The 27,052-nt window shown below is 39.8% G+C and overlaps 5 protein-coding genes across 7 annotated transcripts; 3 read left to right on the forward strand and 2 right to left on the reverse strand.

Annotated features, from left to right (window-relative positions):
* Positions 1-72: 72 nt before the first annotated feature.
* On the reverse strand, positions 73-3,113 carry LOC135643547 (large ribosomal subunit protein uL23). The gene is made up of 4 exons (XM_065160631.1): positions 3,015-3,113; positions 2,295-2,354; positions 518-878; positions 73-437 (listed from the first exon to the last, which is right to left on the reverse strand). Exons 2-4 carry the CDS (start codon positions 2,311-2,313, stop codon positions 353-355), a joined length of 465 nt encoding a protein of 154 aa, XP_065016703.1. The 5' UTR covers positions 2,314-2,354; positions 3,015-3,113; the 3' UTR covers positions 73-352.
* Positions 3,114-3,891: 778 nt separating this feature from the next.
* LOC103990880 (uncharacterized) lies at positions 3,892-9,281 on the reverse strand. 2 transcript variants are annotated; one of them, XM_018829104.2, is made up of 9 exons: positions 9,059-9,281; positions 8,673-8,793; positions 8,069-8,581; positions 7,436-7,601; positions 7,286-7,336; positions 6,199-6,381; positions 5,957-6,068; positions 4,722-5,431; positions 3,892-4,602 (listed from the first exon to the last, which is right to left on the reverse strand). In XM_018829104.2, the coding sequence occupies exons 3-9, from the start codon at positions 8,530-8,532 to the stop codon at positions 4,240-4,242; spliced, it is 2,049 nt and encodes a 682-aa protein (XP_018684649.2). In that variant the 5' UTR covers positions 8,533-8,581; positions 8,673-8,793; positions 9,059-9,281; the 3' UTR covers positions 3,892-4,239. The 2 variants fall into 2 exon arrangements, with proteins under 2 accessions (XP_018684649.2, XP_009408443.3); XM_009410168.3 differs by having other exon boundaries at positions 8,069-8,584.
* A 1,566-nt stretch (positions 9,282-10,847) lies between these two features.
* Positions 10,848-16,869, forward strand: LOC135643190 (squamosa promoter-binding-like protein 17). 2 transcript variants are annotated; one of them, XM_065159871.1, is made up of 3 exons: positions 10,848-12,132; positions 15,891-16,030; positions 16,142-16,869. In XM_065159871.1, exons 1-3 carry the CDS (start codon positions 11,744-11,746, stop codon positions 16,741-16,743), a joined length of 1,131 nt encoding a protein of 376 aa, XP_065015943.1. In that variant the 5' UTR covers positions 10,848-11,743; the 3' UTR covers positions 16,744-16,869. The 2 variants fall into 2 exon arrangements, with proteins under 2 accessions (XP_065015943.1, XP_065015941.1); XM_065159869.1 differs by having other exon boundaries at positions 10,850-12,132; positions 16,139-16,869.
* Positions 16,870-18,165: 1,296 nt separating this feature from the next.
* On the forward strand, positions 18,166-21,610 carry LOC135642602 (IRK-interacting protein-like). The gene is made up of 2 exons (XM_065158885.1): positions 18,166-18,605; positions 19,841-21,610. The coding sequence occupies exons 1-2, from the start codon at positions 18,381-18,383 to the stop codon at positions 21,335-21,337; spliced, it is 1,722 nt and encodes a 573-aa protein (XP_065014957.1). The 5' UTR covers positions 18,166-18,380; the 3' UTR covers positions 21,338-21,610.
* A 1,783-nt stretch (positions 21,611-23,393) lies between these two features.
* Positions 23,394-26,849, forward strand: LOC135642566 (uncharacterized). Its single transcript, XM_065158821.1, has 7 exons — positions 23,394-23,617; positions 23,799-23,899; positions 24,787-24,855; positions 25,391-25,449; positions 25,762-25,822; positions 25,904-25,957; positions 26,315-26,849. Exons 1-7 carry the CDS (start codon positions 23,440-23,442, stop codon positions 26,591-26,593), a joined length of 801 nt encoding a protein of 266 aa, XP_065014893.1. The 5' UTR covers positions 23,394-23,439; the 3' UTR covers positions 26,594-26,849.
* Positions 26,850-27,052: the final 203 nt, after the last annotated feature.

Genomic DNA, 27,052 nt, shown 5'->3' on the forward strand with positions numbered 1-27,052 from the left:
TTGAAATAGGGGGAAAGAAAACCGAGGACTGAAACTAATGAGGATCACTGGAGAAAATTCTACTTCAGCATGGAAGATGAAAAATATTTTATCGATGCTCAATGGGTAAATTCAATCACTGATTAAAGCTATCGAGCCAACTAAGTCGGCAAACTTGCATAATAGTCTTTAAAGTAACACAACAAAAACCTAAAAAAATGTCGAAGACAGAATAAAACTCCATTTTGAAAATAAGAATGATGTTTCGGAAGTCACATCATAGACATCGGCTTCCATAGTGCTGTAAATTTCTTGAGATCCCAAATAGAGCCTCAAGTCAGAATCATTTGGATAGCTATGAATTTGTCCAAGCTTAGATGATGCCGATTTTGTTTGCAACATCAAGCGCATCATAGTCCGGAGTCAGTCTCACGTAAGCCTTCTTAGTACCATCAGGTCTGTTCCAGATCGGGCACAAATCATTAACAGTTGGACCAAATGATCAACATGTAGCAGTTAGGAAAGAAAACCAACTCACCTGATCAGGGTATTCACCTTCTTGGCCTGAATGTCGTACATCTTTTTCACAGCTGCTTTGATCTTCTTCTTGTCAGCTCTAATATCAACAATGAAGACTAGTGTGTTGTTGTCTTCAATCTTCTTCATTGCAGATTCAGTGGTCAGGGGATACTTGAGAATTTGATACTGATCCAACTTGTTTCTTGGTGGAGCACTAATTCTAGGGTACTTTGGATTTCTGTCCCTTGTCAGAGTCTTTGGCCTGTGAAAAGTAACAGACGTCCTAATCTTCTTGGCCTTCTTCTTCAAGGTAGATCCGGACTTCACAGCCTTCGCAACCTTCAGAGCCTGTGTCTTGTCATCGGCCTTCTTGGAGGTAGCTGCTAAGAAGAATGTAAGAAGTTAGATAAAAGCCTAGAGTGAGAACACTTCTAACTTGGCTCGAAGTAACAAGAACAACATATCAAGATGCTACTCCATTGATAGTTTATCTAATTTCTTTCTTTGTTCTTAAAATCAAAGTTGGTACCACAAAACCAGAGTCAATTTTGACATGAATATCAGTGATAAAACTACTTGTACATTATATATGCCTATAATTAGCTAGAACCTTCATAACTTAGTTTTACTTCAAAACAAAAAAAAAGTAAAAAAAAAAAGATCCTTGCATCAAGATGACCTTTTTAATTCATGTATAAATGGTTAATTAAAGCAGAACTTTTTAAAGCAACAATTTGATTTTTCATATATTCAATTGAAACAAAAATATATACTTCCATTAGAGTTTTGAGCATTTATCTCCTACATGAACTCCAATTATGAAAAGCAAAACAATTACTAACAGTGCCCCAAAAACCCAACTATTTAAGATTACAAAGTTAATCCCTCACACAAGGTATTAATTCCAAGACAGTACCACAGAATGAACAAATATCCACCACATTTTTCTCTCAAGGCACAGCCAATATAATCCAAAACAACAATCACAAGTCACAACTCAATATTTATCCTCGTGTTTAACCAAAAATGTGATAAATTGGGTTAGACATAGGTCATCAATGTCAATTCCTGGAGACGTGGGGAAATGGAGAACTACTTGAATGCTATGGTTCACAGGTTATCCTACAAGGACAGATGATAATAATACACAAACATGGAGCTAAATACAGCTCTAAAAGAAAACGAATCATCAGCAAACTTAAAGCTACTTTACAAATAGCTGCAAGCATAATCATCACAACAATAGAGAAGCGTTGTGTTCCTCTTTATTATGTACAGAGAAATCGGGGGTCAAATTCTCGCCCATCACAAAGATCTGTCTTACCAGTCTAGTATCTTGGACCCGCTTGCTAGTACAGGATGCACCGTGGTGTAACATCTCAATAAATGGAAGGTCAAGATGCGAGAAAAAATGGATCCACAAGAATGGAAGGATGAATCCATACAGAATTGGAGGATTCTAGCTTTGTGAATAAACATTTAAACAACACAGTGCCGATGAGCTAATTAGGAAAAAAAACTCCATCTGACTTTAAAAGAGGGATTAAACTATTTGACCCCAACTTCTCAAATAGATCATCTCCATGAAGTGCAACAATTATGCCATGCTAGCCCAGGTTGCCCATAAATAGCCAAATATTGATGATATTTACATGATAATATTTACAAGCAAACATGTCAATGAAGTCTCCATGTCAATTTCCACATCATGTTAAATTCACATTAAACCATAAAATCAGCCAAATATGAAGTAGCTAAAAATTATATTGAAGATAAATTGGATTCAGACAAAGTACCTTTTGCGGGTGGAGCCATCTAGGATTGCTGAACAGGTGTCCTAGTAAACAAACTTCAACCTATCGAAACAGAATACACTAAGGTCAGTAAAGTACTGCAAGTCAGAATAAAGAGAATTTAAGATATCTTGAATTCCTAGTTAAGCAATCAATCATCAAAAACCATACGGTAAATGGAAACGTATATTTCTGAGCAAACGCAGAACTTGACTATAAAATGCATTTTCAAACGTGAGCAATTTTATGGGAAGATGAAAGAGAAAAAGAGATCAACAAGAGAAGCTATTAACAAACAGGAGCAAGAATCAAAGTAACGTAGTTCGGAGCTGCTCGATAGATTAGTTTCTACAAGCATAACTCACTCGATCCATTTTGCGCAAAAAGATTCAGGACTCCTTAGGAGCGGTGTACGAGTTTTTGCTAGGTTTTAGATAGCCAATCCCACGTCTGAGACCGCGGATCTCATCACAGCCTAACATTACCAAAGCAGATGATCGTATTTCAAAGAAAAAACAGCAACATATGAACCTATATCACCATTTTCAATCAAAAATCGCCGCTTTTCGAAGTCAATCGGACGACTGAACGAGGCAAAAAGGGATCCATGAACCCAAAAGATAAATTTAAAAAAGAGATAAATATCAGGCAATCGCAAGGGAACCAACAAAGACTAGGGTTTTCAGGACGACGAGAGGGAGACGAGGAGACGGAGCTCCATACCTCGCTTCCCGATCGGCGCGCCGCTGACCCGAAAACCCTATCGAACAGGCACCAGTTATAATGGACTACGAATGAATCCTGTCCGTTGAAGTGCGGGCATTGCACCACCCGATCTCACATGGCTGACCATTGGATTGGGTAGGAAGGTTTTTATGCACATGCTATGCACGTGATGGGTAACATTTCATCGTGATTGGTGAGATGATCACTGAGATCACAACATAGATATTAGAATCGGAGATCACATCGACTCAATTTTCGACCTACGACACGTGAATTGATGGGACTATTTAATATATTTTTTTCAAATAATTATCTAAAATTATATAAATATATGAATAATATTTTTATAATTTAGTGAGTGAGAAGGATGGAAATGAAAATTATATATATATATATATATTCTATTAATTCAGATTTTGATTGTGCGTTACGGTAATGTTTCGGATTTAACTTAGGCTCAGCCTTTGGGCTCATCATAAATCATACGGCCACTCTGATGCTTGATGTCACTAAAGACGTTTAGTTCTGTTGACTCGTATTCGGTACGTTTTAAAGCATAGTCTGTTATCTGATAAAAGCATAAAACTAAAGATTTTTTTTCTGATAAATCGTTGAACACCATAATACGTGATGCACTCATTCAAAAAGCTGGTGTATGTATTCACCACATTAAGTCTGTGAAAGACTAGATCATCTCATGCAGGTGTCAGGACCGATTTGGGCCACCTAAGAAGCATTTTCCATCGTCTTCTATAATAATAACCTCAGGTTGGTAAGTCCAATGATGGACACCCTGAACTGGTTGATTGAGATATCTGACTATGATAAAAGTACCAACGGAAAATTATGTAGCGGGAAAGGCTAGAAGAAGACGAGAGTCAGTATCATGGCCTCTATAAGAGAATGCTGAAGCACAAACAATCAATTTAACACAACATCAAACGGACAGCAAACACCTTTTACCAGAATTTAACTCCCGAAGAAGAGAAATCATCTTCCCTAGCAAAATGCAGTTCCCCTCCACAGGATACGCTGAAGGGCAGAAAGAACCCTAAGCTTGATTCGCCAATGATATCCCCTTCATCGAACCTTTACCCACAAGCAACATGACAGGCGGTACAAAATATGAGTTCCCTTGCTCATTGCTGTCGTGCAAACCATGCGAGAGTATCATATCATGTCGACACTATGCATTAGCTCGAGATTATTTTCGGAAGGCAAATCAAAACCCGGCCCATCCGGCAGGCTGCTCAGATTCTGTTTTCTTTGTTGCCCCACCGTTAAACCTCTGGGAAGTAATTCCTTCGGCAGAAATCCTGGATGCTTGTGGACCAGATGGATCAGCAAAATTTTCCATATCAAAGCCCCACCGATGTCTGGAGTGCTCTGCAGCAGGCGTAACATTTTGAGGGACATTGGTTGCTCCAGAAGATATAGGATGGTTGCTTCTTGGTGCAGCCTGAATTTTGGGTTCTCCATGGAAAGCATTCCATGTCTTCAGCTCTGGTCTGTGTGATGATGCAGAAGAGTTCGACATCATTCCTTGCTGAAGGTCCCATACACTTCCTTCCATCTTGTCCCTTGGCTGCAAAAGCACAGGCATCATGATGAGGGGTTAGTATGAATCAACAAACTGGGAAGCTGGCATGCAAAGTTTCAAACAACATCTAACGTTACAAAACAAGTTATTGCTGAAATATGTACAAGAGCTGCAGACTCCAAGCTTCCAGGATGGTTGTGACTCTTTGACCTATCTTTGCTTGGTAGTGATGGGCTTAGTGCCGAAAGAGCACTCTTCAGCTCCTGTATCTCTTGTCGCTGAGAGCGACAGATGGCAGATAACTTTTCATATTTGGATGTCATATCTACTTTCTCCAAGTTGGCTTGCTTCAGCTGTTCTTTTAGCTTACCGACTTCTGCTTCCAGATCTTCTTTCCTTGATTTGTTGTCACTAACAATATTCCTCGAGTTCAACTTGCTGACATCAAAATCAGCCACGAAAGTATTGAATGTTTCATTTTCAAAAGCTGGTTTCTCCTCAGGGTACAACACCTTTGGCCTCTGGGAACAATGCTTCATTTTCTCAAAGTCCTCATCAGCAGGGTTTCCCCGTTCAATCCTTCCTGGCTGTCGGGGATGGGCATGGCTTTCCCTTGGAGGGCTATCTTTGCTTATAATGGTACCGTGATTCTGCTTTGACACTGCTTGTTTGACTGGTTCATTAAAGAAAGATCTCTTATTATCTATAACCGCTGAATCCTTCGCATGTTGGGTGGACCAAAATGCACCGATGGGCCCCCCTTCCCATGAAGCATCTTGAGACGGTCCAGAGTGTTGCGTATCCTCAGATTCTTGTGAGGAAGGTGGCGGTGGTGGGCTCCTTCGATGCGTCAAAGAAGTCTTTCTTGAGACTTCTGCAGACCATTTTCAAATCACCATTATCATCATAATTAAGAATCACTACATGTGTAGATAAAATCTATAAATTCAAAGAAAGCTGGTATCTGTTCTTCAAGGAATCATTACATAAGGAAAAGAGGTCTTTTTAAACAGTATAAATTCATTTTATTTATTTGGAATGTAGAAAAACATTGTGCAAATAGAACTTTTCTATAGCATCCAAAAAATGTTAGCGAATAAAAAACAAGTAGACTTTTTCCTTCAAGTTCTCAAACGGTTTAATTAAGAAAAACAAAAGTGAGGTTGTCCTTGAAATACAAAGAAGTTTTCTTAAAAGGATTTTTCTGGAAGCAAACAAGCATATCAGTGTTTGCTTTAGGAAGATCTTCCTTCTCCCAAGAGATTTTCCAGCGAAATAATATATAAAGTACAATCACAATATCAATATAACTGGTCCCTTCACTCATTTATAATTCATAATCATAATTCACTCACAAACAAGGAAACAGTAGCTAAAAGAATTTGGAGCACGTTCTTACCTTGATCTTGTGAATCTGAACGAGATCGATGCATGGCAACAGCTTCAGCACAGCCATCAGGTAAATGCTTCTGCAACTCTTCAGGAAGCAGTTCATTGACACGAAACCAAACCTGCCAGATGGATACACAATCAGTAATAGGAATTTAAGATCTACTGCAGCTCTAAGGCTGTTGCATATGCAACAATCTAAAACTAACCTAGTTTCATGGAGATGAATGACCAATCAAGCAAAGCCCTTGCCTGCATGATATCTGGTCTGGCGTTTGGAGAAGCTTCGAGCATGTCCTTGATCAGGCCGGTCATAGAAGCACTGTACTTTGGTAAGTCGGGGATGCGATAGTTTCCATTCAGGACTTGAAGTTTTGATTCACCGTCAAATGCAGATTTGAAATAACAGATTCGATATAGAAGGCATCCAAGAGCCTGAAAGATGTGAACATAAGCTTTATCATACTCCTATATACATGGGGAGTTAATAGGATAAGCTCAGAGCATCTTGATGCTAATAGTGCTGACAGTGAGGGCAATGACGAAAGCGAGAGTGAGATTTCGGAAATCAAACGAGCAGCAGTTGACCTCTCTTGTTGTGTCAAAGTGTCATGATGCTATTGTTTGTGAGAGTGGGGATATTGTAAGGGTTAAGATTCAGTTTCCATACTTGTGGGAGACAGTAAATGAAAATTAACCATCTCTATTAAGCACAACTGGAACAACTCAACAACAGTTATGGTTTTGGCTTAAAAATTTTGGGAGATGTTCACGAAATATGTTTGATATTTTTTTAGTTTATTTTTTGGTGCATGAGGGAGGAGGGTGGTGGTAAGTGCAAACACTTTGTTTCCAAAATTTTTTTTGGAATAGAAGGCATTTAACTTCTATATATTTCAGGGAAAAATCCAGCAACAAAGTTAGACCCTAGACTCTTATCAAACTTATGAGACTATGAGTAACAGAGGACTTCAAATATTAACCTAATTAAAACCAAAAAGAGTAAAAATTAAGCAGAGACCAGACATGAAAATAAGTGGAGACAAGCAAGACCTTAATTGCAAAAGCATTTATATACTGAGCAAAAATATTGAAGTACAATAGTTACACTAATTGGTCAAATCACCCAAATGAAGAAGTTGCTTAATTTAGTGTGTGGTAGCTATGATAAGGTGATAAAAAAGGTGATATATAGAGAATTTTAACTTTGCAGACATAATATCATTAGTTTAGCAAAAAAAAAAAAAATTATTGTAGGATGAAAGATGAGAGCATTATGTGTGGGAGAAGGAGAAGCTGTAAATGACAAAGGCAAGGGATTTCAGTTTAAATTACTAACCCAGATGTCCACTTTCTCACATAAAACTTCCTTTCTGAAAAGGTCCCACATCTGTATCAGGTAAAAGAATAATAATCAAAACCATTTTCTTCGTTAAACATAAAACATATTCTTCTCAATAATTTAATCAAAGCAATTCTTTGATTAAACCTCAGGGGCTCTATATGCAGGAGTTGTGTGCTTCCTGATAATGTCTTCTTCAATTCCCATCTCCTCAGGCTTGTCAAAGCATTTATGATTGGTAGAAGTGCTGCCAAAGTCGCATAACTTCCAAGCTCCACCAGGAGCTAGCAGCACATTTTCAGCTTTCAAATCCCTGCAGAGCTCAATAGACAACATACTTGGCATGAGAAATTTTAAGCAGAGTGAAATTTAAAAGACAAAAATACTGATCACTTTGAGGAAATGATGTGGCTTAACAGTCGATGGTGAAGCACTTTCTTTTTATCTTTGTAGGTTACGTTCAAACTGATGCTGTCAACAAGGCAAGACAAAATAAACAACAATGCAGCCACTCGACTACTTTGACAGAGGGGAAAAAGCTGCTGCATAGACACCATTATATCACAAATAGCCACAAAGAACTTCTATCCAAGTCTTAAATCAGTAAGAAGGTAAGAATATCACCAGCTAATTCATAGATTTAGACAATTTACTTCAAACTCCATAACAAACAATCAAACTTAATAATTAGATACGATACAACATGTAGCTAATGCATTGACACAACATTGTTATGGTAGGAAGAATAAAACATCTAAATTATTTGATGTATCAGAATACCTGTGGGCAATTGGTGGTGATTGGGAATGCATGGCATAAATTGCATTGCAAACATCTCTAAATATCAAGAGGATCTGTTTCTCCTCGAAGTATCCAGCTCCTCTGTTTCCTAGCACAGTAACCAGAGACTTCTCACAGTACTCCATTACAAGCAATGCCTCCTTCCTCCAGCCCATGTCTAGTATGGTGTGCGCAATGAGGGTAACAACATTAGGGTGCCCTCTGAGCAGCTTCATCACAGAGATCTCCTTCATGACAAGATCTGATGACTCGGCATCATTGCAAATCATATGTTTCAGGGCATACTGTTTAGATGATTGTGCAGGATCAAGGGCAATGTAGACACAGGAAAACCCCCCTTGTGCTATGACATTCCGAACATGGACCTTTACATTACCAACATCAATTGTTCGGCCTTCAAGACCAACAGGTTCTTTGCCCGTGAATGGCTTGAACATCCACATGATTGGAATGATTAAGGGTGTTACCAATCTAATCTTCTAAGTATGCTTACTTCTGTCGTGAAAGGAGTTGCATCAGGTCTAAACCTTAAAACAAAATAAAGCAAAAACAAATAGGAAATTCTGCAACAAAACTTCAATACCTAATCTCCACGAAGGCCTTTTTACAGAAGATCAGGTTTTTTAAAACTAGCAAAAAGGATTAGTTAGTGCCCGATTCCACTTCTGATGAGTAATAAAGATCAGCTGCTGCAACGTTTCAGACTGCAGAATAATAATGTCCGGCATTAGTGGAACTAAAAGAACGTATGTGCACGATTGAAATTTCGTCTAATTTGATAAAATGGTAAGCGATCGATCCATTTCGTGTCAACCAATGATTTGAACCTGACTAACAACCAACAAGAGTCTGATCTATGAATCGGCCTCACGCCGCAAACACGCATGCATTGCGGATCGGCCTTAGGATTCCACTTCCGGTCTCCGATCGGATCGAGACAAAACAGTAAAGAAGTCGAGATCTGCGCACCTAGGCGATCGATCCAGAAGCTCCAGAGGGCCACGGAGATGAGAGATCGCAGGGCCGGGGGATCCGATCAAAGCCAGATCGGAGGCGTTCCCTTGAGAACACAACCCCAGATTCGTAGCTGGAACCACAAGGGGAGGGCGACGAGAAGTAACAGGGGAACGAAGAGATCGCCCCCTCAAGTCGAGTGTATATCGGGGCTGGGCTTCGATGATGCCGGCGAGTAATGCCCGGTTACGGGGCTTTTATATTTAATGGCCTCCGGAGCGAAGAAGCGGAGCGGGGCGGTCGAGTCGAGGGCGCGTGAATGGTGATGGGCCAGCGGTTTTCTCCACCGGGACCCATAGAACCACCGCCGTCCGATCCGCGAAACCTCTGCTTACGTCGATCACGATCGTTCGATAGGTGGGCCGTGACTCCGGAGCCGGCTCAATGTCAGCCCAAGTTTCGGCCAAACCTTGACATATATCGTTTGAGCAAAAGCCCATCTCGGCCGCCTCTCAGCGGCCATAAAATGGGCCTGATAAGAACGGACGGTCGAGATGTGACATAAATGTCATTCAGCTCTTTATTTGCCGAATGCCACTGACGCTACCGTCGAAAGTAATCAATCGATGCAATTGGCTCACGTCTTTTTTACTTTCAAATATGTAGATGGACTCGGTGCTGGTTGATATGGCGCATTTCAGCACATCCACGTGGCAGCCAACAGGGATTGCGACAAGGTCAACAAGGGATCTCCACGCTGACACGACATGATACTTCGAACTAGACAACCATAACCTCCGCGTTGTTCAACGTCGAACACATCATTTCGGAAAACTTAGGATGATATCGCACGACGTCGACCTATATGGATCGATTGTTGCTCATCCACAAGATACAAGCCACTTTGCTCGTCGCTGAACACCATGGAATTGCTTCGTAAAACTTAGGACAATGCCGCATGGCGCTAACCTATATGGGTTGATCGGCGCTCGTCCATAAGGTATAATCCATCCTTCCAAGGAGTTGAGTTTACAGTCATTAAAGGACCATGTACGATCGACCACCCCCTTGCAGGTAAAAAAATAACCACCCAAACTAATGCAGTGGACTTTGAACACTCAATTTTTTCTTATTTCACTCAACTCTAACTTAACCTCAGTATATGTGCAGGAGCTCGACAATGAAAAAATAAACCACTCACCAAGAGAAAAAATTGCATTTGGGAGATAAGGCTGGAACCCAACGCTCATTTTCACCATCCGAGCATCATCGTGAGCAACCTTGCGCATTTGGAATTGGACTTAGCTGACACATCAGTCACGACATAAAGATTCATCAATACATGTGAGTGAATTATTTGTATATAATATCATATATATTTATCGTGACTCATTTGAAATCTTATCTAATATATTAAAAATATTAATTGATAATTTTTTTTGATAATTTACCATAAGATCCTATGCTCAAATTTCATCTTCATCTTTTATCTTTGTAAAAAAAAAAAAAAGAATCTGTATAAATATTTTCAACTATGAGATTAATATGTAGATATTTTTATGACTGTGAAGAATTATCAACAATAAAGTACTGCAGAATCTGAATATCTAAGCCAATGAAAACTCAATGAATATAATCTTAATTGAGCAGCCTTTTGGGGAAGAGTTTATCCCCTCTTTTATTTTCCTAACCATTTGGGTATTTTTAAGAGCAGTATGATCACAACAATAACAAATACGAATATTGATCATGAAAACAATTCGTTTAATTAGGATAAGGATGCCACAGAATTCCTGCGCATTAATTTTGCTCCTCCGCCTTCTTCTTGGCAACAGTCGTCCTCCATGTTCTTCAAGTTTCGATCCAGTGGTCGCTCTCCTATTTAGGCAAGAGTCTTTGTACTATGATCACCGATCCTTTTCCTGTACCTTCTGTTGGGTAACACCACGACCAGCATCATTACCGGAAGTCGAAGTACCGCTGCTCTTGTTCTACCTTCGAGTTCGTTCCAGATCAAGCACATCGACGCCTCAGCACACCTTGCCCAGGCATCGCGCCATGGTGAAGAACTGACGTACTGATTTCAAAGACCCAATCCCAGACTAAGACTTGTAGCAGCGCTGGATTAGCTCAGTCCTTCTCAGTACCGGCCGGACCTTGTTCATGCGCAAACGGGTGAAGTTGAGACTTGAAACTCCCCAGCAAATCTATTCATTTGCTTGCTAGATTTGCCGTCACTTCCCGAGGCAGTAAGAAGTAGGAAAAAAAAAAGCCAGAAGTCTCCATCAATCAAGAGCTGTTTGAGGTACATTCTGCGAGAGGAAAGAATGTGAGAGGCGGAAAAAACCCATCTTTTCAAAGCAGAAAAGTACAGAGATCTGCTTAAATACTGCTTTTTCCAAGGCCACCCGTCCACTCAAGCAATGCTCTCTTGGAAGACCAAGCAATGCTTATTTCAATTAAAGATTCCACATTTCTTAGCTATCAAACCATCACAATCTCTTACTTTTCATTGCTCCCACTGGATATGTTTGCCAGATTTATCACAGTGCTGTACAGTGGTAGCTTAAGATGGCAGTTGGCAGCTTTATGACGTAGCAGAAGAACCAGGGTCCCTTCTTTTACCCCGCAGGGACTCGTGAGACCTATCCTCTATAGAATCCCATCGACCCTTTTGGTTCCTCTCGGGTGTCGGACTCCATGCAAGGACTGTTGGAGGGGGTTCCAGCAATGGAGATGGGTTCCAGCTCGGTTGGGGTCTCCGGGGCCTCCTCTGGCTCCAGCGACTCCCTCCATGGGCTCAAGTTCGGGAAAAAGATCTACTTTGAGGATGGTGGTGGGAACTCCTCCAAGGATGCCCTGGCTCCGGCTTCTGTGGCGGCGCCACCGCCTCCACCGACGAAGAAAATGAGAGGGGTTGTGAAGGGTGGGCTGCAGCAGCCTCCAAGGTGTCAGGTAGATGGCTGCAAGGTGGATCTCACTGGGGCGAAAACTTATTACTGTAAGCATAAGGTCTGTGGGATGCATTCAAAGGCACCAAAAGTGACTGTTGCAGGCTTGGAGCAGAGATTTTGCCAGCAGTGCAGCAGGTTTGTTTTGATTCAAGCTATTCCCTTTCCTTTTTTATTTTTTCGTTCTCCAAGGTATTGGAGGCTGAAAAAAAGTTTTGATCTTTTTTGTTCTTCATTTCTATATCTAGGTTTAATTTTATTGTGAAGTTTAGGTAGGAAGATGCTGACTTTGTTTTTTGGGGAAAAGTGGTAGAAGTCTATTGTGAGCTTACTTTAGACCTGATGAAATCTTTTTAAGTTGTTTTGTGGAGACATTTTATTTATTTTCCTTTTTTACTGTCTTTACTTCAATTTACAAGTTGTCTTTGGCAGGTTGATGTTGGACAAATATTTTGGATGTAGTTCAACTGTGTGTTCATGAATGTTTTTGGGTGTTTCATCTTTTGCAGCCTTACTAATAATTTCTTAATTTTAACATATTATTAGAATATATTTTGATATTACTATATATGTTCTGTAATTTATAGTTCTTGGATTTGTTTTCTTTGCTTTCCTGGTTATAATTTATTTCCTTTTACCTTATTTTTTACAGCATAGTCTGATATCCCAATATAATTATGTTCTTTTTTGTTTAATGATGCGGTTGATCTAATGTGAAAGAATTATAAGATAAAGAAAAAATGAACAAGTAGAAGAAAAAAGGGCTGTAGGGTTTCTGTTGCTGCTTTTAGTTGACAAAATATTCTTAGCATTGGCCCTGCCTGGCTTTTTTTTTGTTTCATTTATTTGCTGTTTCTATTATTTGCATGATAGGAAATTAAAGCACATGTGATGCCATGGTACTTTGTTCTTGTGGAGTTCTACATATTTAATCTTGGCATCAAAGTGTATTATGATAGTTGTTAGTCTAGCTAATTTGATGCTGGTCTGTGGGGTTTAAGACATTTTTTATAATGGTTGAACCACTCATTTTTATCTTCTATTTCTGATTCAATTTGTAAATGATTTTTTTTAATTATAAACTATGGAAGTGTTGTGGAGGAACTTTAACTTTTGAGTTTGTAACAAATCAATGTCTTAATTTATGTACCATGTTAATTATTGGTTTTGAAGAGACTTGGATGCAGCCTCTCCTTGTTGGTTTTAAAGTGGACTTATGTGCAACTTCTGCTTGATAGCTTAATCATCTATAAATACATTGCAAAATGATCTTTGGAGCAAATTCTGCTACATGAATCTACTCTTCTTGGTGATTGGATTTAAGAATTATGTCATACTGACAATTTAATTGCTGCTATATTTTGTCTCAGGATGTCATTGTTGCATTAATAACTGTTGTTTTCTGAGATTTGGTTCATGTGGCTCTTCTCATATTGATCTTCTTCTCTTGAAAATTATTGGGCTGGTAGTAAATCATAACTGACAGAGAGATTCATGTCGGAGGAACTTTAGGTTATCTTTTCATATTGATCTTCATCTCTTGAAAATTATTGGGCTGGTGGTAAATCATAACTGGCAGAGAGATTCATGTTGGAGGAACCTTGGGTTGACGGGGTATCCCAGAGAAATGATCCATCGATTGACTTGCTCCTATAGATGCAAATAATGTTATGATGGAGGAACATGTATTGAGAACGACATTCATGCTACCTATTGGCAGTGGAAGATTCAATCGATTATTTTATCTCTTCTGAATTTGCTTTATTTTAGTTTTCTACTATTAACTTCTAATTCTTTCTTTATGAGCTTAGAAGCTTGGTTTTGCAAATCTCTGAATTATGAAATAAAATGGCCAAGTTTGATCATGTCCATCCTTTTTTTTTTCTGCACTTGACTAGTATTGCTGTTTATGGTTGTGATGGTGAAGGATTGGAAGTTTGTTTGACTGAAACTGTGCTAACTTTTGGCATGTAAGAGCATTCTAATTCCATCCGAATCCTGTTCTTATCTTTTCAAAGGATTGCTATGTACAGCTCCTAAATTTGACACATGACCTTGTTAAAGAAGTCTATTAATGGATTCAAGCTTTATAGAGCCTCATAAGTCTGATATCATTGTTTTATGATGTGTCGGTTCATAGAGATTCTGCCTTGTAGGAATATTATACTGTTAAGTCTTACATTCCTTGTGAGATTGTGTGTGGGTCTTCTAGGCACAGAATGGTTGCTCCCTGACTCCAATGTCAGGGTTTGAGTCACAGAAAATACTCTCTCTACATTGAGTTTGTTTTCTGTAAGATTGTGTTTTGACATTGTTTTGACTCTTCGGTGCATGTAGATCACCTGTATGTGAAATTACTTCAAGTTCGATAGGACTTTGGAATCCTTTTCTTTTCTTCCATAGTGAATAATGCCCTCCACAGTATGTTGCTTATCTTCATGTGTTTCACTAGCTTATAGTTTATCTTGATCACGTTTTATTTTTCATTTTATAAATGCAAATGGATCATATTTGCACCTTTTCTTTTTTAACAAGAAAAAAAAAAGATAAAGGGTCACTGAAGTGCATATGTACATGACTTTGTCAATAGTCAAGACACTAAGGAAAATGATACAGAAATAGTGAGACAGATTACATTAGTTCTTTCACCGTTTGATCTTTGTGTTAAGATTTAAAGTATTATATTTTAGAGAATTTTAAGATTTTTATCTTTTATCTTTTAAATAAGTTGATTAGATTGAGCTTTAGAGACAAGAGTCGCTTGATTTAAATTGTTATTCTATACTTATAAATAGATGACATATGCATGTGCAGATGCATCCAAGTCTCAAGTGTTCAGGCCTATAGGGCTTAAGTCTAAGAGTAGTTTAAGATATTATAAGTGTTTTTCTCTCTTTTTTTTTCTATAAGTTCAATATAGTTTTTTTTTAAACTTCTGTCTTGGTTTCTTCTTCTTCTTCTTCTATTTGGTCTGATTTTGAGTTAGTAGTTCCTTATTACCACTATTTGAGAAAGGGCTGCACTTGCATGTGATTTCTCTCTTTCTTCACACTTTGCCAACCGATTAGTAGACGACATACTACACAATTCTTAAATTTATGAAGTAACTTTACTGGCTGAGAGAATACAAAATATGTTAACAATGTGTACCGAAACCTATTTTCATACTAATTGAACCTTTGACCTTAGAAACTTTGGTCCTATCATAATTTTCAACAACCTGGTGATCTAAAATAAATTGGTGGTATATAAATCGCTGGTGATCATAATTTTCAACAATCTAAAATTAATTGCTGGTGAATGAGAAAATTTCAACAACCTGCAGAGTGTCTGTAAAGCTGCACATGTGATCTGTTATAACTATGAATATTTTATGAGTCTCCTAAAAAGATTTTTTTAAGATCCTATACTGCATTAATTGTTCTGTGTCGGTTAATCATATATGTTCTATCAAGCTCTGTCGTATTTGTTTTTGGCTGCACCCGGTGTGCCTTCGCTAATGGTTTAAGCCATAATTTCACTAATGGACTGACTATCAAACCATCAATTGTGAACTGAACATCTTAACTAGCTCTTTGTTGACATGAATTTATAATTTGATAGGATTATTGTGAGGAATATCATTTGGATAACATTTAACTTGATCCAAGGAAACTCGAAACTTGTGATGATCATTAACTCCAACTCTTAACTAATTATCTATAAGTTGAACCTGTAACCACCATTAAGAACAAAAATACAAAATTGTTCTCTTACTTCCAAGATTTTGGTATGTATTCTCACTTCATCATCTTTTGTTGTTTCATTTTCATTTCATTGTACTGGTTTTGTGAGCTAGGGATTAGCCAGTCCACCAAGTTATTAATAAATTGTTACTCTGTGATTCCAAAACCTAGGTTTCACCAATTACCTGAATTTGACCAAGGAAAACGCAGTTGCCGCAGACGGCTGGCAGGCCATAATGAACGTCGAAGGAAGCCACCACCTCCTGGGCCATTTGCATCACGCCACTGTCATCATACACCATCCTTCCATGGTCTGAAACATCTTTTTTTTTTTCATCACATTTACATGTTTGTAATAAGTTTTATTAGATTTCTAGGACGGCATGTTTCATCAAAATGTTTGATTTATTGTGTTATAGAAGAACTTGGCAGAGCCAGAAGCTTTCCAGTTGATTTTAGCTGCCCGAGGTTTTCAACTACCACACGAGATGTTTGGCCGACCATTGCGCCTGGTGATTGGGTGGCTGGCAACCACTGTCTGGGAGTCTTATACCCTCTATCAAGTGGAGCCGTGGTGCATGGGGCTCATCCTTGTATGCATGGACATCTAGAGGGGCCCCTCTACTCCATCACTAAACCTCCGCTCCGTGATTGTCTCTCAGGAGCCTCAGACTCCAGCTGTGCTCTCTCTCTTCTGTCAACCCAGCCATGGAATCACAACACTGCCAGGAACCAGGTTCCGACTATCTCGGCAAGCAGTTGCTTGGACGGCACCCCAATGGCTCGGTCGACCGTATCAGATAATTGCATGACAAGATCATGGGGTTTCATTGGTCATGGAGGCAGGCCTAACCCTCAGAATATCCAACACATTGCCGGCGGGGTGGGTAGAGTGGCTGAGGTTGGTGATGGTCAGATTTCCGGCATGCTAGAATTAGCTCGGCATGGCGACGGGCAGTGCCTCCATGGCTCAAGTGGAACAGCATATGATGAATCCGGTCAGGTGATGCGCTGGTCTCTGTAGAACATCCCTTGTCTGCCTTCTCTTGGAGCTATCAAGCATGTGTTTTGGATGTGGACTTGCAATCTTTTTGTATTTTGGGAAGAATAGTGTGGTAATTAATGCAAAACAATTGGATGTTCACAAGTATGTTTGTGTCTCAACTTATTTTGATGCTCAGTATGCTACCATTTGTTTTTGGTGTTAAAATATGTTTGGACTATGATGGCTGCTGATCGAAATGAAAATACAACTATTTCTACTACTGAGGAGAATTAATTGGTGTCAACAGTGCGTATTATCCTCTGCTGGTAAATGTAGTTGATAAGGATGATAGATTGGGGAGTGAAACTACTCTAACGTGAACTGCAATCTACTACTATATTGACAGAAGAAATGAATCCCTCGTTCCCAGAATCAATCTCATCAAATGGACCTGTCTCTGAAGAGTAGCAATGCTACAATTATTATTGAAAGAAGACAGTGTCACTATCTTCTTCATGGAATGGACATTCACATGGTAACAGTTGTGGTCGAGCAAACTGACCATTCATCTCAAGAGTTCCTGTCATATTGTTCTCTTCTGTGAACACGGAAGGACTCTGTTGTGACCATATTGGATTCTTCTTTCTTCACCATCGTCTGCTGTCGTTGTCGCCTTGCCTCTCTCTCTGGCTAATCACACCCTCGTCGATAGCTCCTAACATCAACAGGGATGGCGCAGAATTATTATACGAGCAGAAGTCTGCAGTACCTACAAGCTTCAATCTTTTGATGTCGCCATGACAGTGAACCTCTCCAGCTTCAAGTTACGACTGCAACGAGTTCAGGAGCTTCTGGGGAAGCAAATGGACGCTGTAAGCTTTAATCTAACTGCTGCTTGCATCCGTCCAATCCTTGATCGAAACAAGAGACAAGAAGGCAATGGAATGGGGAGGGCTTTGCCCTTCTTTCCTCCTTGGCTTCGTACAGGTGGAATTGTCTCTTGTTCATTTGCTGACAAGAAGCACTGGGGCTTCACCATCTTGTTGCTTTTGCGGGCAGCTTTCCATCACACAGATGAAATTGTGGCATTATATGATCGTAAGGTTCCAATAGACCTCTTCGCCGCTTTACACCAAATGGACAACATTAAACAGCAGACCTCGATTTAGGGCCCATGGCTTCGTTGGCTGATAGTGAAGTCTTGTACTCGTTCTTACGTAAAACCCAGGCTGCTAACTGGCACAAAGTTGGGGAGATAATATGTCGACCTTTTAATGCGTTGATATATGATCTATAGGTTTGCATGACAGTGTAATGAATGCTATTAGTACTGCCGACAGTGTCAGGATGACTTCATCGCTTTCTCTCTCTCTCTCTCTCTTCATTGTAGTTACAAGGCTACGGAAGAGAGAAGCAACGACTTGATCTCTACTGTAATCATCTTGCAGTGTTTCAGGTGAAGAAAAGGTAAGAATTCGTCTTGGAGATACTACTTATGTGGAAAAGAAGCAGCAAACAGTGCATGGTTTGACCCAGCGGACATGGTTTGACCTCTGGGAGATACGTGCAGTTTTACTCCAACGTTAGATTTCCTCTCCCTGTTCCTCCTCATCTAGTCTTGTCGGTCTTCCGTGGAGGTTGGCTTGCTCGACGAGCGCCCAGAGTTTCTGGGCTCCATGGCTTCTTCTACCGCGTCTTCTCAGGCTCATGGAACCGAGAGCGACGATATCCAGGCGGCCATTGCCAAGACCGCGGAGCTGAGGTCTCTGCACGCGAAGTTGCTACAGAGGCGCAACCTTGGTGGTGGCCCCTTTGTGCTCGGCCCGCCCGTCGGTGCCGCTTCTTTTCTGCGCCACTCTAATCCGCACTCCACCGCCGAAGATTACCCTGTCTTCACACCTGTGAGGAACTCGATGACCTTCTACTTGCCCTTTTACCCCATTTTTCTTGCGATAATTCACAGTAGGCTTGTAGTTCGGCTTGAGCTTGGTGGATTCGTGTTGTTAGCTTGTGCTATTTTGGTACAGTGGAGACGTATCGTAGCAATTTTGGTGTAGTTCTTTCATTCTTCTGGTCGCTCGCCGACATTGAAATCTTTGTAGCTTCTCCAGCGGTGCTAAGCCTCGTTGTTGGGAACATCACCAGCTAGTATAACTAGACATGTTCCTTGCTTCCCCCATGGAAAAATGAAACAAAACCCAAATAATGATGAGCGGCAAGTCTTTTACCGATTGGCCTTATGGAGAAACTCGTTTTCGATCCATATTTGTATTTGCATAATTTACATTTGGGGGAGTGACGAGCTTTCATTTTCTTGATGTTCTATGTTCCTCAGGTATAAATTCTGTTTGCATCTTTGCAATAGATTTGCTCTTGTTATCCGACTTCATAATAGGAATCCTTCAGAAGAATGAATGGGAATTGGAATATGAAAACTACAGTTCTTCACTAGCAGCTGACATATATCTACAAAACTCATTATGTTTTCCCTGAGAAAGTATTTCTTCCATCACAATTCTTTTTGCCATTTGGATAATTGTGGTTCACTCTTCTTAGGTCGCGATGTGATTCTTTCCGACAGCCCCTGCAGCTGGAATGACCCACTTTATCAATGAAATGGGGGTTTTTTTTTTTCATATGGATAATATATCATTGCATCAATTAAATTGCGTAAAGTGGTAATTTCGATACGAAGAGGTAGATTCTGAGTAGCTAATTGGTCATGAAGTTTCATTGTTGTTCTCGGATTTGTAGTGTGTCAAGGATGATAATTGTATTCTGCAATAACAATTGTGAGGGTTTGTTCTCTTTTTCTAAGGGCATATCATCAATTTCCTATTCTTTGAACTCATTTCTTTCCTGTTCTGCTCATCCAATCTTATAATCTTCCTCTGGTAACCAAATGACTAGCAGAAAAGTAGAATCAAGGCTTTGAAGATTCTGAGATCTAACTTGTCTGATCTAATTACAGCTTATCCCTTTTTTTAATTTTCGGCCAACTTACAAGGATCATATTAAGAGATATTGATATTTTGATTTGAATTAATGATGACTATAGAAAAGTGTTGTTTAGCTTGTTTCCTAATGTTTTCCTTATTTTTCTTCTATAGTGATTTCTATTTTCTGTGTTTGGCAGAGTTATGATGAAGAATCCTTACCAGGTTTTCACTACGTCCGTCCTGAAACCCGAAGCTTATCGGAAACCTGGAGTGCCATTCAGGTAGAAGGCAAAAATGATGCAACAATAAACATAGATGCCCAGAAAAACAAGCAAAATATTTGCTCAAAGAATGAGCATTTATCCAAGAGAAGCTCATGCATAAATCACATTTCCTTTTTGCAAGCTTCGCTGGTGACTGATACCCACATTTCCTCTAGTGGTAGAAGCAGTCCCGGCGAGCATGAAACCATCAAAAAGTGCAACACATGCAAGCCTGTAACCATTAGTAGGGAACCCGAAAGGGAGCACAGGAACCTGAAGACAGTTTCGAGCACGACATCTTTGCATGACACAGGGACATCAAAACATGTGCATACAAAGCACAGAGGGCCTGTTCTGTCATGGTTATTTCCGAAATCGAAAAGGAAACCCAAGCCAGAGATGTTGCCACACCCGATAGAATCTGAAGAGATGTCCCAATTCTTGAATGACTGGGGATTACTTTCATTTGAATCACTGAAGAAGGAACTGCTTGAAGCTAACAAGAACAAGGATGCTGCACTCGCAGAAGTTGCAAAAATGAGGTCTTTGTTTGGGGAGCTGCAACAAAAGCTCGTCAATTTGGAAACGTATTGTGAGGAGCTGAAGAAGGCCTTGAAGCAGGCAGCACATGTGAAAAGTTGCCAGGTTACGGACAGGCCTAACTTGCCGAAGAGAACAAAAACCAGTGGTTGTGTAAAGGACGAGTTGATGCCCGTCAGCCATGAGGTAATGATGGAAGGTTTCCTGCAGATAGTATCAGAAGCCAGGCTCTCCATCAAACAGTTTAGCAAGATGCTGATCCACCACATTGAAGAAACTGAATGTGATATGATGGAGAAGCTAAATTTGATTCTCCAACATCAACAGATGTCATCAAGTAAAAAACACTCGAAAGTGATGCTATACCATGTCGAAGCTCTTATAAACCAATGTCTATATCAGGACTTTGAGAACTGCATTTTCCAGAAGAATGGCTCACCAAAGTTTCTAGACCCACAGCAAGAACGCCGGGAGAACTACTCGGCATTCCTTGCACTACGGAACTTGAGCTGGAATGAGGTACTTCACAAGGGAACAAAGTACTACAGCAAAAATTTCAGCACGTTTTGTGACCAAAAGATGAGCTGCATTGCTTCGTTGCTAAACTGGTCGAGACTGTGGCCTGAACAGCTCCTCCAGTGCTTCTTCATTGCTGCCAAATTCATTTGGTTGCTTCACCTGCTTGCCTTCTCCTTCAGCCCACCATTGATGATCTTGCGAGTTGACGAGAACCGAATCTTTGATCCCCTCTACATGGAGGACATTCTTTTGGACAAAAAACGCACGCAAATTGCAGCCCAAGTTAAGATCATGGTTATGCCAGGATTCTACATTCAAGACAAAGTGCTGAAGTGCAGGGTTCTCTGTGAGTCTCTCTCATTAGCAAAGTAATCGATCATCTTTAGTTCTTTCTGATGGAATTTGTGTTCTCATGAGCTGTTGAAACTGGTGTTCCATCTTAAATTTGTGTTGTCCTGTCAGGTACAGGCTTCATAAAACAACTGTAATTTTCGCCTAACAATTGTATAAGTAGTGTGGTACAGATGAAGTGGGACTGAAAGTGATGATAGAATGTATTTGCGTTGTTTTCAGATGTGATAGGTTCTTTCTGCGATCCATTTATGGGAAAATGAAAACATATGTCTGCTTTATCATTTACAGTTCTTATCAGAGCATCCAATGTCTTCAATGTTTCCTAATTTTTCTCATCAAGCAAGTCAACCTTAGAACATATTGTGTTCAACACAAGACTCCACAATGGACAATTTGCTGGTGAACTATATAGATGTCACTGCCCGTATCTTTCCCTTTTGTGTGATCCAATGCAGATAGTGCTGGGTAGGAGCAGTTTGACATGTGATTGATCCTTGATGTTTGTACCTTCATCACTTTGCTCTTTGTCAACTCAGAATACACACATCTTGTATGCATGTAGATTCTTAGTTAATTCAGTAGCCTCTCAAATTGGTAACAATCTCATCCATGCTGAAACAAATCTGATTCCATTGTGTCCGTTATGCAGCTCAAGCTGATGGATTCAGATCTTTCTTCTGCTTGCCAGATGAACAGGTACAGCTTGCCCGATTCTCCTACTGTCTTCCAGCACAAACGATCGAAGTAACATTCACAGCCATAGACATAAAACAGACGAAGGAAAAGAACTTAGACATGGTCCGAACCCATGTGTAGGACTGTCCAATGTGCCTTCGAGGTGAAAACGTCGAGCTCATGAGATATCACCTGCATGAAGACCAAGATCAGAAGAGGTTTTCCAACCCGATCTCTCTGACGCCTAAATTAGTAACCCAAGATAGGTGAGTATGAATGTTAGTGGTCAAGTGATCCCCTTTTATTGTGTTGAAGATGAGGTTTTATATCTGATCGTAAAATGGTAAAATATTTCATAAAATATTCTATAAAGGCAGTCTCTAACCACCTCTAATAACCTCATTTTAGCCTTTTATCCGTGCAGGCAACAAGGGGAGGATACTTTATAATTGTTTGCCTTGGATTCTTATTCACATGGGTAGATAGGCGAAAGGTGGCCTCATATTCTCCTTCCACCCTAGACACCCATAAAGGCCACATATTTAGTGATAAATGTTCTCCCTATCATTTGTCCCCCTAGGGTATGCTTCGGGGGCTCTCGCAAGAGGGATCCAAAGTGCAACATTTGGTTCATCCGACATATTAAGCTTATGTCTCTTCGATTGGTTCTTCGACTCTACGCATTAGTCGGACACCGACAAGATCAGGGGGGTGCTCGACCCACATCTTGAATCGACGACCTTCGTCCCTCGACAAGGGGTCGCTCCTCGTCGATGGACTCTTGTCGGTAGCAAATCAGGCCTTGCCAACGTGAACTCCACCCTCCTTCGGGCGTGGAGGTTGGCAATGATGGGGGTTGGTTCCTTAATCTTCGCAGCTCGTCAACGACAAAAAAAGAGGATTGTGTGCTTGACCTTTGTGCCTCAAACAAAGAAAGAGGTCGTGTTTCTCGACCTCCATGTCTCGAACGGAGGAGGGGGTTGGGTTTCTCGACCCCCCTAACAAGGGATGCGAATGCTACTAATGATAGTCCATCATCGAGGGACTCACCTCAAGCATAGAGGGCCTGTGTTCTTCTCGACTTGGTTGAGTTTCTCGACCTACACACCTTGGGTGGCGGAGGGGGTTGAGTGCCTTACCTATATTCCTTATGTGGAGGAAGGGATCGAGTTTCCTGACCTCCATGCCTCGGGCGAAGATCATCTTTATATATATATATATATATATATATATATATATATATATATATATATATATATATATATATATATATATATATATATATATATATATATATATATATATATTCCGGTTCTAATTTTGGGCCATTGACAGGCCAAGAGGCAAGAAGGCCTAATAAAATTCCTAATCGGCCCTCCTCTCCTTATCCCTCCCCATCTTTTTTGTTCCTCTCACTCGAAGAGACGCCGTGGGGGGGTGGGGGGATGGGGGTGGGCGGCGTAAGGACCCTCCACCTCCGGTGCTCGCCCGTGTTCCTTCGCCCTCCTCCTACTCGTTCTCCCCGCCTTCTTCGCAAATTCTTTTCCCCACCGAGAACCCTCCAAAAACGGCACTCGCTCTCCTTCCATTCCGCTGCTTCGCCGGAGCCTCTCTCCTACTCGGGTATGCATCCTCTTGAACCCTCAACATACACGCATAGATCAGCTTTGTGTCGTTTCTATTGCTACGTAGCTCAATTTCTGTCTTAATCGTTTATAAAGATGGGAAGAATTGATATGCAAACTAATGAACACATTCTGATATGCTTTAGAAGCTAAAATTTCACTCTTTCGTATTTTGGCAGTTGAAAATGGTAATGCAAACTCTTGTACCAGGTGCACTCCTGGAGTTGTTAATGACATTTCATGCAACAAGCTTCTTCAAGTAGTGCTTGTTTCTCCACAGGTACTTGTGCAAGCTCTCTTATGTCGTCGAGCTATTACTTTTAACAATCTATCAACTTGTTTCTAATGAATATTGGACATTTTCCTATAATTAGCATTTTGTTGCTTACTCGATTCGATTTAACATGTAGTTGCTTGTTCTAGATTCATTCAAGTTTTGTATGTAATTTTAACTCTTGAATTTTGTCCCCAGAAGTATAGAATGTACTGTGTAGACATTATTAGCTACATGATTCTTCAACATGATTCCCACTTGGTGTCCAGCGATTCCCAATTGACTAGCCTGTGACTGGCTTAAAAGGCCAATTTTATCTGATTTAAAGTCGATCAGAGCTTCTTTCCAGTCTGAACATATCTATGTTAGTTATGTTGGAAGACTTGATACTGAATCCAATTTGGCTAATCTAACTAATTCAGATCCTAATACTTATGTCTGATTTTAATTGGATGCTGATCCTGCAAATTTTGGATTCAGCATGTATGGATATCATTCAAACAGAAATATGCCAAGCGTTAAATCTTCTATGCATGTTTTCCAATATGAAATTAATGATTCTTTAAAAGGAACTTCAAATCACCAGAAGTCTCCTGGTGGCTACCTGGAAGTTTACATGTGAGTAATATAAAAGATTGGCACAAGCCTCCTTTATCGCTAGTTCTGCCATGATGATTGGTACAAGGAAATTTATTACATGATTTGCTGATGTAGGTTGAACTATTTCTGTATGGACACTTAATTCTCAGCTATTTTCAGGTTAAAGATTTCTATTTGAAATGATGTCTCGTTTAACCTTCCAAATGCTTCTCTGTGAACTAAGACTAAAGAAGATTAGTTGGGACTCCTGGACGAGAACAAAATGTGTTTCTGATGACAGATATGATATGCAGATTCCAGGAAATACAGGATCCATTGCCAGAACATGTGCAGCATCAGCTGTTGGTCTGCATCTTGTTGGGGTAAGGTTGGTGCGCATTGTCCTTAAAATTGAAATTTTGACTTCAAAATTCCGTGATTATTTTTTCTCTTTATCATGCTATTGATTAATTACTGATGTCACAAACATACATATGAAGAACAGCTGACCATCCTGTGAATTGCGAACTTTGGATGTCCCCACACAAACGTGCAACCCCAAAGAAAAAAAGAAAAAACAGTAGTAACTAGAGATTTTCTGAATGTGATGTGGGTGGTTTATAAGTCAAGGGAATAGGTTTAGTGATCAGACCACATTGAAAGCATGGAAATATGCACTATTGCATATTGAAGAACAAGAGGAGCTATCCTTTGAACAAGTAAGATGTATGCTGGGGACATGTTTCTTCAAGGATTATCTGATGATAATTTCTTGAAGGGCAATAAAATTGGAACTTCAGATTAGTTATGTTGTCAGAAGGCATGTAGCTGCTACTGTTAGTTATGATTTTTTATTTTTCTTTTAATGACTTATATTTGTCCATGTTGCTTGTCACTCACTGGTTCTCTTTCTTCCAGCCCTTAGGATATACAATAGAAGATTCTAAACTAAAGCGTGCTGGATTGGATTATTGGCCGTATCCTGCAGTTATATGGATTATGCAATGTGCTTGTGTGCTTCCTACCTCATGCTTTTTGTAATGTTCTTTAACTGTAAATAAGGAGTGTCAAATTTGAATTTTAAGAACAGAGGAGAAAGTTTTAGTTTATCTTAAAAATTTGTGTAACTAAAGCAGTTCAGGGGACATTTGGACTCATACTTTGCTTGATAACATGTTTGAGTACAATGAAATTCTTTGTAAAATTAAAAATTTATTAATAAAACTATTTAAATCAGATGATAATTAATCATGAGATCAGTTTTCCAAGCTTAAAACTAACTTTAACAGATATGTGGTTGTTAAAGTACACACCTCTTGGGCCGAGTTTCGAGAATATTTCAGACAACAGGTAATTCCTCTTCTAGCTGATGATATCATGACACTCTTTTATCTTCATTTGATCTTTGATCTGTTAATCAACTTGTCTCAGGATGGTGAAAAACGGCTTTTAGCATTCACCAAGAGAGGCACACAGATCCACTCGGTGAGTAGTGAACTGGGTACTTGTAGTGGATCTCTCAAAGTTCTTTTCATATCATAACTACCTTTTCTTTCTGGAGTATGCATTACATCATTGTCTCTTCAAAATGTCAATCATTCCATGGATGATAGCTTTGAATTAAATGCTGGTACCATGGTAGATTCTTAAAGTTTCAGAGATAGTTTAGGGTTCTTATCCTTGGAGTGTCTGAAGGAATATGCACGAGCATTAAATTGTCACTTTTCTAACTGTAGTCATAGCTTGCATGTAAGAGTATCCTTGTTTCTGCAAAGCAGTGCTGTAAATCTAGTAGTATCTTGATCTGGATGCATAGTTTGATCTGCCTCACCCTGCCTCCAGGATTTCACCTACAAGCGAGGTGATTGGCTAGTTTTCGGTTCGGAGACTAGCGGACTACCACCTGAAGCTCTGTTTGATTGCAGCGCAGAAGGCCTCGGTGGTGGAACCATCAGAATTCCAATGGTTGAAACATATGTCCGCTGCCTGAACCTCTCCGTCAGTGTCGGTATTGCTCTGTATGAAGCATCCAGACAGCTGAACTATGAGCAGCTTCAGTACCCGCTCTCGAGTGAGGATGAGAGCCAACGATTATTCTTGTCGGAAGATATTTTTGGCTAATGTGGAGGGAGGGCTCATGTTATGGATGTCTAAAACCTTGTGTGTTAATTCCATGTAGCTAGTAGGAACAAAGATTCGAACCAGCAGATATGTTGCTGGAAAATTTTTGCCGACTTGCTTCAAGATGAAGAAGATGGCATATGATCGGCACAGCCACATCACCTTGCCATGCATTGCTGGAAAAGTAAATGATTGGAAATGTATACCTTGACATATATTTCCTTTTTCTTGCTAAAGAATGTACCAATTTGACTTACCATTGTTGCATTTGGTATCTATCCTTCATATTTCTCAAACTGTTACAACAGCAAGGATATGTCCTATTTATTTTATTTTTAATATTTTTTAAAAGATAAATAATGAAGACGAAATTTGATATCAAAAGTCAAATGTAGTTGACAATCTTCTTAGATGTTTATAGAGAATTAACTTGACATGTCATGGTAGATATTTTTTAAA

Source organism: Musa acuminata, chromosome BXJ3-7, assembly GCF_036884655.1.
Source record: "Musa acuminata AAA Group cultivar baxijiao chromosome BXJ3-7, Cavendish_Baxijiao_AAA, whole genome shotgun sequence".
In the NCBI taxonomy this organism is placed as follows: domain Eukaryota; kingdom Viridiplantae; phylum Streptophyta; class Magnoliopsida; order Zingiberales; family Musaceae; genus Musa; species Musa acuminata.